This window comes from Ambystoma mexicanum, chromosome 1p (genome assembly GCF_040938575.1).
Source record: "Ambystoma mexicanum isolate Mex_15411 chromosome 1p, UKY_AmexF1_1, whole genome shotgun sequence".
In the NCBI taxonomy this organism is placed as follows: domain Eukaryota; kingdom Metazoa; phylum Chordata; class Amphibia; order Caudata; family Ambystomatidae; genus Ambystoma; species Ambystoma mexicanum.
This window is the reverse complement of record NC_090921.1, coordinates 526,021,017-526,033,500: the sequence shown is the minus strand read 5'-3', so window position 1 is coordinate 526,033,500 and position 12,484 is coordinate 526,021,017. Positions and strand designations below refer to the sequence as shown.

Below are 12,484 nucleotides of genomic sequence, written 5' to 3'. Positions count from 1 at the left end.
GACAGACAACACCACTATCATGTATTATATACAGAAGCAATGAGGACCTCCAGCTCAAACGCTCTCGAAAGAAGCACAAGCGCTTTGGCATTGAGTGATCTAGAATCCAATATCACTGCAAGCCTTTCACCTGCTTGGCGAACAAAACGAGCCAGCGGACCAGCTCAGCAGAGCAACAAGCCAATGCCATGAATTGCAGTTGTCAGACAAACAAGTAATGAGAGTATTCAAACAGTTAGGATCCCAAATGATGGACCTGTTCGCCATGGAGGAAAACCGTGTCTAAAGTTTGGCAGCCGAAATGACGAAAGTAACTCCCCAGGAGATGGCATCACGCTGTCATGGGACAACATGTTTGCGTGCGCATTGCCTCCGTTCCCAGTGATACGCCGGGTGCTGGAGATGATGGCTATAGGCCCAGCGTGGCTCAGACGGGTGTGGTATTTGGACCTTCTCAATTGAACACAGGCACCCTCCCTAACCCCCCCCCCCCCCCCCCAATATGGCTGCTGTCAGCGTGAGACCTCCTTTCGCAGTGCCAAGGACAAGTCCTTCACCACGACCCATGCTCAGAATTTGTCCATGTGAGTATGCCGTAGGAATGGAGGGACATACTGAAAGCGGCCAGGGCAACACCTACAAATGGGTCCTATGAGAACAAGTGGAGACTTGGTGGGAATTATCCCACCGCATCTGCTGCCTTACTTACTCAAGTTGCCAAAGGAAGGTCCCTCGCACTATCGATAAAGGTGTGTCTAACTGCAATTTCTAGATACAACAGGAGGTAGGACAGACCTCCACTGTATGGTGCAAGGATAATTAAACACTTTTTGAAGGGCCTGTTCTGCACATATCCTACCCAAAGCTAAACATGCCCCCTAATGGAGCCTTAACTTTGTATTGGCTGCCCTAATGAAACCGTGGTTTGAGCCTATGTGCACGGTTCACATCCAGAATGTATCCTAGAAGACGGTGTTCTTGTTGGCTGTCGTGTCGTTCAACATCAGAGCTGCAAACTCTGCCTGCCAATAACCATGCCTGCACTTAACCAAAGAAAGAGCCCTGTTGAGGGCTAACCCACACTTTATTCCAAAGGTGCCTACTGAGTGCCATATACATTGAGACATAGTCCTGCCAACAGACTTCTAAACCATCAACGCCAGCAGATCGCTGCACACATTGGACCCTCGTAGCGTCATCAAGTTTTATATCGACAGAATTAAGTCCTTCAGACTGTCGTGACCACTACTGGTGGTCTTTGGACCCCCCCCCCCGATAAAGGATGAGCCATTTCCAAGCAAGACATTGCAAGATGGATAACGGCTACCATTGTGCAGATGCGAACAAGCCGCTGCAGGAGGCAGTAAAAGCTCACTCAACGAGGGAAATGGGGACTTTGGCCATGTGGGCCGGCATGCCATTGTTGCTGGACATTTGCAAGGCAGCTACTTGGGCAGTCGCACACACCTTTGTGAAGCACTATTGCCTGGATGGCCAGATCCACAGTGAAGTTAGACTGGGGCGAACAGTGCTTTAAGTGCCTATTTCAGTAAGGTGAACATTCTGGAGCCTCTACTTCTTTTAAAGTTGAGTTTTTCCCCTGCACCTCTTGTTAATTTTGGCTACTGCTATGTATTCTATTCAAAGCGTGTGAACCCATGAAAGCTCCAATGCTGGAGGAGGAGTATGTTTACCTGTAACTCCTGTTCGCCAACATTTTTATCTTTCAAGGATTCACATGCGCCCTCTTTCGACCCCGGGGGTCCAAGCACCTAAGATACAACTAACCACTCTGGGGGTTAGAATCTGACGAGGGCCTCCTGGGTGGAGCCTGATGCATAACATCCTATTGGTTGGGGCTGAATGCACCCAAAAGGGCACCTATGGGCTGCTAAAGTGAAGTAAACGTTTTATAAATAAAATGTAGTAATAAGGTTACCAAGAATTGCCAGCCTGACTACGGGGAATATTCAAAGCATGTGAATCCATGAAGCCTACCTAGGCTGGAGAACAGTAGTTACAGGTAAGCAACATACTCTATTTTTTTTACCATGGTCTCCAAGTGTTGTCCCTCCCTTTGAAGAGCTGTTATTCACAGTAATTGGGTGCATGTTTTCGCGGACACAGTCTAGTCATGCAGCTTAGGAGCCATCTAATAGCGTACTTTAACACTGGGGCTTTGTAAGGAAGGCCTAGTATCAACAGTAAGACTGACACAAGTGACCACAGTTCAAAGTTGTTTATTGAACTTCAAAAAGGGTTTAAAAAACGCCCATTTTATCCTAAATCTAAAGATGGTAGCAAGCTACGACCATCAAATAATAACGCAGTCCTAGTGGTGTCTTGTCAAAAGAAAAGGACCTAGATTAATAAACCTATTGCCAATTCTTATCTCTAAATACAAATGGTGTGGGAAACAATGTTATGTAAAAGAAAGAAGTGTCAAATAAAGGTATAAGGTAGAGCCCTCTTTTTTTTGTTACAGGGTGTCCCGACTCGTTGGGGACCAATGAATTTTCATATAAAAAAAAATTTAGCAAAGGCTACCCGCCCTTCCACACAATATGCTTGGATACCAACCTACAACCAAATCGGAGTATCAATTCCCTGTTTGATCAGAACTTAGTCAAATTAATTAAAACAAAATGTATTCACAATTAATATCTCAAAATATTGACATGTCTAAAAAACAAGATGGTTATTATAATACAACCATATTGTGAGTGTTTTCACAAAAAATCGGTCACATGTACAACAATATCAGTGTAGTTAGTAACGGTGTGCTCAAGTACACTATATTGGTCGAGACACTAGTGTTTCCATATATTTTTACATATTCATGATCTATATGTGATACTTTATTATCATTTTAACAAAGATATTGCAGTGCCATGTGCACTTTTTTACTATTTTTTAAAGAGGGTCTATAACCTTGATTTCTGCAATAATAGGCAGATCAATGGTTCTATCATGTTATCTGTACTCCGTTGAAGGGAGAGGTGTCGGCACCCCGCTACACATCCCCTCTGGATGATATTCCACCGCTGTGCAATATACAACCACTACACCCACACCCTGTGTCCACCATCCCCCATGTACAGTGTACCTATGCATCCCTATCTCAGTCACCCCCTCCGTGTAGACTCAACATGGGATGCATCATAAAAGACATTTCTAAAGAATCAGCGGTGTCTTCAACCATATTGTATTCTCCTAAAACATATATGTATCTCCATTTGTCAACCATTGCATATGTTTCGCCCTCTTTTAATTTTTGTATGTTTCCTCACATAACTTTGTTTTGCTCCCAACCCTATTACCCCAGTAAATATAAACATAACCTGCACAAGTGATTTCAGCCACCACGACAATTGGGAGAGGTCATTCCTTGAGTTAACCCACCAGCCCATTTTCTCCTGTTCCGTCCACATGAAACAGTTCACTGTTTATATCCACTTTTTCCTTCCTCCCACCCCACAACACTTCCCTGCCTTTTCCCCATAAACATTTTAATTTCTTCCTCATTTTCCACCGGCACATCTTCCACTCGATTAATTGTATGTTCCTTATTCTGCACCCAGTGATCTTCTTTATTCTTAGTCCATTTGTTTTGTTTGTCCTTTGGGCTGCTTTGCAGCAAGTTCAAGGGCCCCTTAATTCATAGCCAGTCTTTTCAGGATTCACGTGTTTTGTTTTTTGTTACCACAGAGAACTCCATCTTATTTATTCACATAGAATAGTCAAGGAGGCATGGATGGCATTCAATTGTTTCTGGCGAACACAAGGATGGGGGAGTCTTTATGGGAAACACACATTTAAAGGTGGTCGCAAGTGGGCATCTGGCTGGGTCCCCCAAAACCTCTTTTCATAATGGGGTTTTCGCCCTGCTCGCAGGATCGTTTGCCGTCAATCACCTGGTGTGTAGGCATCTCCCGTCCATCTGTAATATAAAACTGAATGAGTTTCTTGAAAAATAAGTGAATTTTTATCGTAGTACTGCGTCCCCAAACCTTAGAATAATTGTCCTTCCTTTAAACATTTCTACCTCCTATAAATAATTGCAATTGCATTTTCCTCCTTTTCTAATATAATAGGATTGCTGCTTCTTTCTCCCTTTTCAGCATATCTTAGTGTCACGAGACCATAAAGCATATACTTCTTAGCGTTTTTCCTGGAATTACCCTATTTTTTTGTGTGGTTTTTTATGGTCATTTTGTATGTGTGCTCATTAAATAATAAAGGAAACGTTTGCTCTGTGGTTGTCTTTCTTCACACCATAGTGTTATACAGTCTACTTTGTAATAAAAATAGTAGAAGACAACATCACAAATTCAAAACAGTTTTTTGAAAAAAGGATGTGTCTTCTTCAGTTGCTCCCTTTCTTTCTTCTTGGTGCATCCGTAGCTGAAGAAGGCTGTGGTATGGGTTCTTCCTCTAGAAACCGAAATAGAGGCAAAGTCATGTTTAAGCTAGCAAAGCGATCAGTTATTTCCCTATTGTAGGCCTTTGTTCCCTTTTTTTTTCTTCAATCAGGATATTTGCTGAGGTCGTCTTCTGGCATTCTCAGCTCAAAAAAATCCAGGATCGCTTTCCTGGAAAACAAATTGTGGGTGCACTTTTAATTTCCTTTCACATAAGTGTAGTGGCAGGTCTGGAGGGGCGTGGCTAGAGGCCGATGGAGTAGGACGGCTGTTCAGAAGGCTCCCGCATGATCTGCAGTGAAAGTATGCATTTATGTGAAATATATATGGGCTAGAAACGCCAGGATGTGCGTGTGAAGGTCCGGAGATTGCCCTGCTGGAAGGAGTAGCAGAATTGTTGCGTCGCAGAGGGACAACCAGTGTGAAAGTACAGATCCTCAGAAGGAGCTGAAATTAAGATGGCCGGAGCACAACAAAGGAATCTGAGCAGGAGAGTCAGAGCGGTGCGCCCCGTGAGAACAGTTGTGCTTAGTGCGGGAGAAGTAGGAAAGAGGACGGTGCAGAGATTTCATGAGTGTCGTGGGTCCGGAGTAGTGAAGGTGTACAGCTGTTGGCAAGGGCTGCCTCGGAGTGCGGTGAGGGACGACAGTGAGACGCAGTGATCGATGTGGCTACCACTGAGCTGGAAGAAGGCAACGTGGGACCTATTGCGGGGCAGGACCTCCTTCGTGCTGTAGAGCACCTGTCCACAGTCGAGGTGTCCATCAGATTATTGTAGCGTGATTTTGAACGGGAGACCTTCATACCAAAGGTACGAGGAGGAGCGGTGAAGGCTACGGCGAACGCTGCGTCCCTTTAGTGTGGGAAGCAGCACTGTGCAGCGTGCGGGAGAGCCGCTCAGGCCATCAAAACCTGGGCACAGGGGGTGAAATTATATTCTGGAGTGACTGTGGCTTATTGTGGCTTATTGCAGGTACGGGGAGGAGCGGAGAGACTGCCGCGTGTAGTGAGTGAGGAAGCCTCGCAGGGACAACAGAGACGCGGGCCCAGGGGGAGAAAAAAGGGCTCAGTCGAGAGCTGCCTCCCTTCAGCGCAGGAGGCTGCTGAGACCGGTGTGAGGGAAGCTTCCCAAGGATATCAAGGACCTGGGCCTAGGGCGTGAAAGTGATGCACCAAAGTGGCCAAACGGCCCACGCGGTGAAAATAATATTGGCAGACCCGGAGAGAATTAGGGCCGGAGACCACGTGACTGAGGCCCTTGCAGGATGGGACTGAACCTGATGGAAGCAAGGTAAACTACTCCAGGCTGTAATGCAACTGGGGGAGGAATAGACACTTGGCTGTTAAGAGCCCGACATTGCAGCAGCAGAGTATCTCATGAACCCGGGCCCAGGGGTGAAAAACAGCATAGCCCTAATTGCTCAGGGACTGCAGCAGACGGGTCAACTGTGAGTGGACAGAAAGGTGTACTTATACATGTATCGGCTCTAGCCTTGCTCATTTTGAACACATTCCCATCCATCTTCATTCATTTTCTGTTTCAATATTAATACACATACATGCATTTTGCCATTCCTGCTGACACAAGACAGCATATTGCTCTTTCTGTGTGTAAACCTTCACAACTGCTTTGAGTTGCAAGGCTATCTCATATTTTCAACTAAGAACAGCTCTGTTTTTTATTCATTTCTTGGCTCCGTCAGCTCTTATTTTTCATCTAATTTCAGCAGCACGGTTTTGAAACCTTAATCTCACTTCTACATGCCAGTGTTAGCTCTATCAGCTGCGTACCATATAAAGAGTGACTATATTTGTGTCTTGTTGCATTTTTAAAATGTCATATACCAATTTACCTTCACTTGTTCAAACAGAAAAAGAACCTACTGTGGGATTTTGACTCATAACTCAATTTAACAACTTTTTCCAACTACGCAGTTTTTTTCTTCTAACCATGAAAATGCCTGCAGTGTCTTGCGTGTCTTTTATCTGTCTCTACGTTTTACTTATTAGCTTGTCAGTTTTCTATCGTTAAAAGCATTTTAGTCTATTAAGATTATTATCTTTGTGAGTATATAAAATTTTACCCTTTACCTGATTCCACTCGCTGGTTTTAAAGGTGCAAAGTAGAGTCACAATTTCACTGCATACATCAAAAACAATAAATAAGAGCGCGCTCCAACAATCGCCGCCCAAGCCTCTACCTTTTTCACTGCTCTCGGTCTACCTCTGGGTTCGTACCAAGTTTCCCTAGATAAACAATGCAACTCCTTGACTTTCTCTGTTTTCTTACACATCTGTTGCTCTTCGACACCTTAATTTGACAAAAAAAACACACCAGTTCTGTCTCTCTACAAAAAATCTCCTGTTACTTTTCAAATGAACACAACCTCTTAATATATGAAAACCTGGCTCTTCCCCTAAGACTAATCGGTCCCAAACTAGCTCCTCCACAATAACACCCTCCCAGCAATCGACCTGAAGCAAGAAACTTACAGCTAAATAAACTCGAATGTAAACTATAAAGACAAATAGTACCAAATGAACAATGTAATGATGAGCGCGTAGAGCGGATGAGCGCGGACGAACGTAGAGGATTAATGCGGTTGGCGGATGAGTGTGGAAAGCGGATGAGTCTGGTTGAGTGTAGAAGATTAATGCGGATGGCCTTTGAGTGTGGAGGGCAGATGAGTGTGGAGAACGGTTGAATCTGGAAAGCGGATGAGTGCAATAAGCCGAAGAGGGGGGATAAGTGCGGAGGCGGGGGATGAGTGCGGAGGCGGGAGATGAGTATAGAGAGCGGTTGAGTATGGAGTGCAGAGGGGCGTGGGGAAAGGAGCGAGGAGAACGGAAGAGAGGGGAGAAAGGAGGAGCCTGCAGTGCGGAGGAGAGTGCAGATCGGCTGAGCGTGGAGTGCGGCTGAGCACGGACGAGTGTAGAGGACTAATGCGGTTTACGGCTGAGTGTGAAGGGCCCAGGAATATGGAGGGCCGAGGAGTATGGAGAACGAATGAGTGTGGCAAGCGGATGAGTACGAAGAGCGGATGAGTCTGGAAATTGGATGAGTGAGTATAGCGAACGAGTGTGGAGGGTTAATGCAGTTGGCGGATGAGTGTGTACGTCCAATGAGTGTAGAGGTCTGATGAATGTGGAGAACAGACGAGTATAGAGGGTGAATGTGTATGGGGAGCGGATGAATGCGGAGGGCGGATGAGTGCGTAGGGCGGACAAATTGCAGAATTGCATGACGCTCGTATTATGCCTTGGAATACATGGATCCTTTGAAAGAGCATACCTCATATCACACCCGACGCTTACTCTCTCCTTACACCACCACTCAACTAGAACACAGAGATACTATGACACCATTCGGTATAACTGTTCTCATATCATCATTTGCTGCTCACTCCCCATCACTCTAAGTAAACATTGCTGGTCTCGCACCCCCAGCCAGGTGTTCTCCTCAGGCCTAACGCGGCCACTCTCGGTCTGGATAATTCCGGCCAGATCGAACACATACTCCTGATCTCTCAGCCACCACAGGAATTCTGCACCAGCTGCACACATACCGGATGCGCACACGCACCGTTGGACTCGCTCTACTCCCTCCACTGACCAGAACTTCGGTTCACAAGGGCGTTCAACCTACCAGCGCCTTTAGACCATACCAATGGTATATAAGGCGCTATATAAGTGCAAAATAACGTAACGTAACATAAAATATACATAAACATGTTTTGTTTTTATTTTGCCTCTGTCCCTTACAATACATACCATAATTCACAGATGCCAAGTGTGCCATGACAGTCCTGGGGAGACACCTCCGACAAAATGAGAGCACACTGCAGTTTTGCTACGGTCTCTTCAAGCATCTCCCCTTTCTGTCAGCACATCAACATGAAGCCTGGGTCCTTGTCCCTGAATCTTATGAAAGATTTTAGGGTCCCTTCTCGTGGTCGCCGAAACGGAGGGTCCATTCTTTTGTTCATGTCTGAGTCAGAATTCACAGGTGCCAGAAAGCTTGATGGGATGGAAAAGGACCCTCCTGTACACAGTTCTGTAGGTCTGCTAATTAAATTTACACTTATAGCAAAGTTAGCAATTTGTGTTACCCTGTTCAATGAAAGCACAGCTCGCCCTGCATTCCTCTCTTGCCCTCCGCGCTCTTGCCACCCTCTTTGGTCTATTCACTGCAATTTCACAGGGGATAATGGAGAGTGAGTGCCGCTTTAATCCTCTCGACTCTTGCCAAAGGCCTGTGAGAGTGCTGGGCAAGAATCTTTTTTTTCAATTTCATATAATTGCAACCAGCAGTAATCTGGGTGGTGCTTTTATTAAACTAACTATATCCTATCCAAAGACCAGTATGGGTTTACTTTATTTTTTAAAAGATGCACTTCCATTCCTAAAAGTTTAAGTAGTTACATAATGCATAACTACAGTATTGCTACTGTAAACACTGCATCATCTCCATGCAAAGTTTAGGTGATGTTGGTGCATCTAAATCTCATTGTGAACTATATTTAATTTTGTTGGGGAAGATTTTACCATATTGACGAGTGAACACGGGCAAATGTTTTTGATGGCAAACCTAGTTCTGTAATCTGCTGGTTGCTTACATCTATGCAACTGCTGTTCAACCCATGAGCTGATCCCATACTCCTTGACATTCTATCTTCTCACCCTGTTGCTTTAGGTTTCGGCCCAAATGACCTACCCATCTAAAGGTTCGCAAATGGGTACCACCAGATGTTCTACCAAAAATGTGACTTTTGGTTGGGTATGTCATTTGGATTCAGTCTAGGGCTGCGGGGCATGGGGGGGAACTATACAGTATAGGGAGCAGAGGTTGCGGTGAGACACCCCTGCAGCAGGCATGCAGGTCCTAGAAGAAAAAAAGAAAACGAGGAAAGGACCCTGCGGCACCGGTTCCCCCATCGCGAAAGTGAAAGGGAACCAGCGTCGTAGGGACACAGCGCGTCGGAATTAAAGTTAAGTAAGGGGTTGGGGGTGTTGGCGGGGGTTAGTGTTTCTATAGATTTGGGGTTGTTTTACCATGGATGCACAAAATGGAAATGTACAAACAATTTTGTATAACATTTCTCATGCGGTCATTTCCATCGCGAACATTTCATCCGCAGTACAACAACCCCAAATCTTGCTTTATACCAGCTACCCTGAAAATAAGATGGCCGCAAACAATAGTCCACCTAGTTTGCACAGTACTCTGCCTGCTATGTCTCCAATCTGCTGAGTCTTACTTTCTTTCCTTACATAATGAATACACAAAGCTTCCTAGATCTTTATGCAAGTAGTGATCAATAGTTCCATCCAGTCTGTACATCTACCATACACTGTAATTACCCTACAGAAGTCGCTTTGCTCTAGGATTATGATTGCATTTTATATATATATATATATATATCTGAAGGAGAGCGCTGTATTCAGAGCCTTTTTATTTACCTATTTATTTTTACATTTTACAGACATTCATCCAAAGTCTTTTGCCCACTTGCATAGTCGAGTAGATTTCATCAAGGGCGAGTACCATTGGCAGGGGATGTCAAATAAAAGGTTCTGTGCATGGCTGGCCTCTGTATGGCAGCAGTGTGCCAAACATTAAGTGGGGTTGTCATGACATACACCATTTTACAGAAAGCACATTTAAATTTGTTCTCACCCGTTGCCATGGATCGAGTGCATTTTTCTTAGGTCGAGTAAGTACACTAAGTTACTGAACATGGAGGTCTAGCAGAATTGTAAGGACCTTGCAAGGCCCGACGATCTCACTAATGTCTTACTCCAACGGTACTGTTGCTCATTTTATGTGTTGGGTTCAAAAAACCTTTTGTTGTCTATAAAAATATGACTACAACATTGCTAATCAAATGGGGTTGTTTGCTAATCAAGAACAAGTAATTTTTTGAAAAATACTTATGCCTTGTACCTATAAAATCCGTCTTCAATGAGAACTTCATACCCAAATCCTCAACCGATCGCAGACTTTTTCTGCATCCAGTGCATATTTTGATACCCTGGCAATTATTATGCAGCCCTATATCTTCTCGTTATACGCCCAACTAGCGCCATGTTGTCAAATCGTTAAATATTTCCATTCATGCAGTTTTCTAAAACTCTTGCATAGGCAGCGTGTGTTTGTTTTGTGTTTTTTATTAATGATATTGGTATGTAATTTGAACTTAATTCTAGGGATTTACTCTTGCGTGGGTCAATGATCTGCCCAGGATTTTATGCCCTGGGTGTTTGTGTATTTTTTGGAGGACACTCGACATACATTTCGTGCATTTCCCCTTTGCCATTCAAAAGTAACACAAAGTTTCACTTTATAGTGCAGGCCAAATCTTCAGTGATCCGCCCTGCAATGTATTCCCAAATAGGGCCCTGAATGAGGGTCAATGCAATATGTACACTTCCAATAGAATTGCGCCATCAAATCCAAAAGCACTTGTTGGAATTTTGAAGAGCACTCCAGGACAGCCCCATCTGATGTATCAAACGCATCCCCTTGAGAGTAGCGAGCAATTGTACTTTTGAGTGCATCGAACAGTTTGAGGAACGAGACGTAGTCACCCTTGCCCCTTCCAGCCTGACTCTTTACTTGCTGCACGCTATCCCCTGTGTGAGCATACTGCCGTCTCTCACCACAGCCTTGGCCAAAGTTACATGGCGACCCCACGGCCTCTAGCAGACCTGCCAACCCATCTTGCATATTGACTGTCATCCCTCAGGGAGGCTGCCACAGACCTTCAGAGACATATGCTCATTCTAGATCTGTTGTGGATTTTCACTGTTCATGAGTAAACTCTTGAGCACGCTATTCTTTAAGTTTCACGTCCTCATCCTCCTAATGTATACTCTTCCATTTCCTGTGCGTCTAAGCATTTCCCTGCCTGTTGTATTAAATGTGACTTATTACTTTCTTTCCCCACAGGCTCTTCCAAGTGCACCTGGGACCACCGCTGACCTTGCAGGAGCTTGATCCAGAGACCCCCCAGTACTGGCGACTTTTGCGCAAACACCAAATCTGGCACAACAACAAACTCAGCAAGAACAAGAAGTTCTGAAATGGGCAGCACAAACTCTGCGATAGAGCCAAGTGGAGAATTAACAGCAAGGGCTACGCACAGCTATTTTCTCCATGAAGGCTAGGTTTGCCTACAACCGAATTGGTCTCCTTCCAGAGGTGGTCTAGCACCATTCACGCTAAAGACTGCTTTCCTTTCCCAAGTTACCCTTGTAAATATTGATTTATACATGTAGGAAATAAATAAAATGAATTTCTAGGTGTCTCTCCTATGTCCATTTTCTAATCAAGGAACCGATTCTCTTGCTAGCCCAAAGTCCACCTGCTGCCACCTGACCCCTCTTGGGTTGTGCAGTCCCAAGTGAAACGGCGTTGCACATGTGAGGAGCATTCAACCCCGTCACGTGTAGCAGTTGAGAATGTATGAAACTTGCATGGGCTGTTCGGTAACAAGTTGTCTGAGGGGTGGTTGTTATGGCATAATAAAACAACCTTTGGTTCTTGCTGATGTTGCCTATTTTGATGCCATAAATGGAGCACACCTCTCCCAGTATTTGAGGCCTTTTGCACTCCGTTTCACCACAAGTTATTTTTCAATATTTATATAGTGTGAGATGCGGTCACATTGCTGAGGGGGGCGAGTCCCTGCTTAGTTTTGTGCCTAAACTAAAATTCATCATGATGGGGCCTGAATAGGAATCGGATGCGGGCTGACTTGATGGAAAAGGATCTCCCAACAGGAAGTAAAACTAGGAAAAGCCAGTTGAACTACTGGCAAGGGTTTATGCTTTTCAAATGGGTTGTGCTTACACCCAAAATCAGAAATACTTTGTCCACAGTCTCTAATGCTGTCCGAGTACCTCATGCACATCTATGAAGTTGCATTTTCTATTTCTCTGCCTACAATCTGTAGGTATCCCTCCACGTGTCTTTCACCTACGTGCTGTTCTGCACCGCTGTACCTGCGCTTGTTATTGAAATCTTTTGGCTCTGTCCAAGTAACTGCAGTTTTCGCTATTCA

At 44.7% G+C, this 12,484-nt stretch overlaps 1 protein-coding gene across 1 annotated transcript in view; it reads left to right on the top strand.

The window, feature by feature from the left end:
- Positions 1-11,728, top strand: part of MRPL54 (mitochondrial ribosomal protein L54) — a 59,445-nt gene extending 47,717 nt beyond the window's left edge. The window contains exon 3 of the mRNA XM_069649424.1: positions 11,371-11,728. Within this exon, the coding sequence (XP_069505525.1) occupies positions 11,371-11,503 (133 nt within the window). The 3' untranslated portion in view covers positions 11,504-11,728. The remainder of the gene's footprint in view (positions 1-11,370) is intronic.
- Positions 11,729-12,484: the final 756 nt, after the last annotated feature.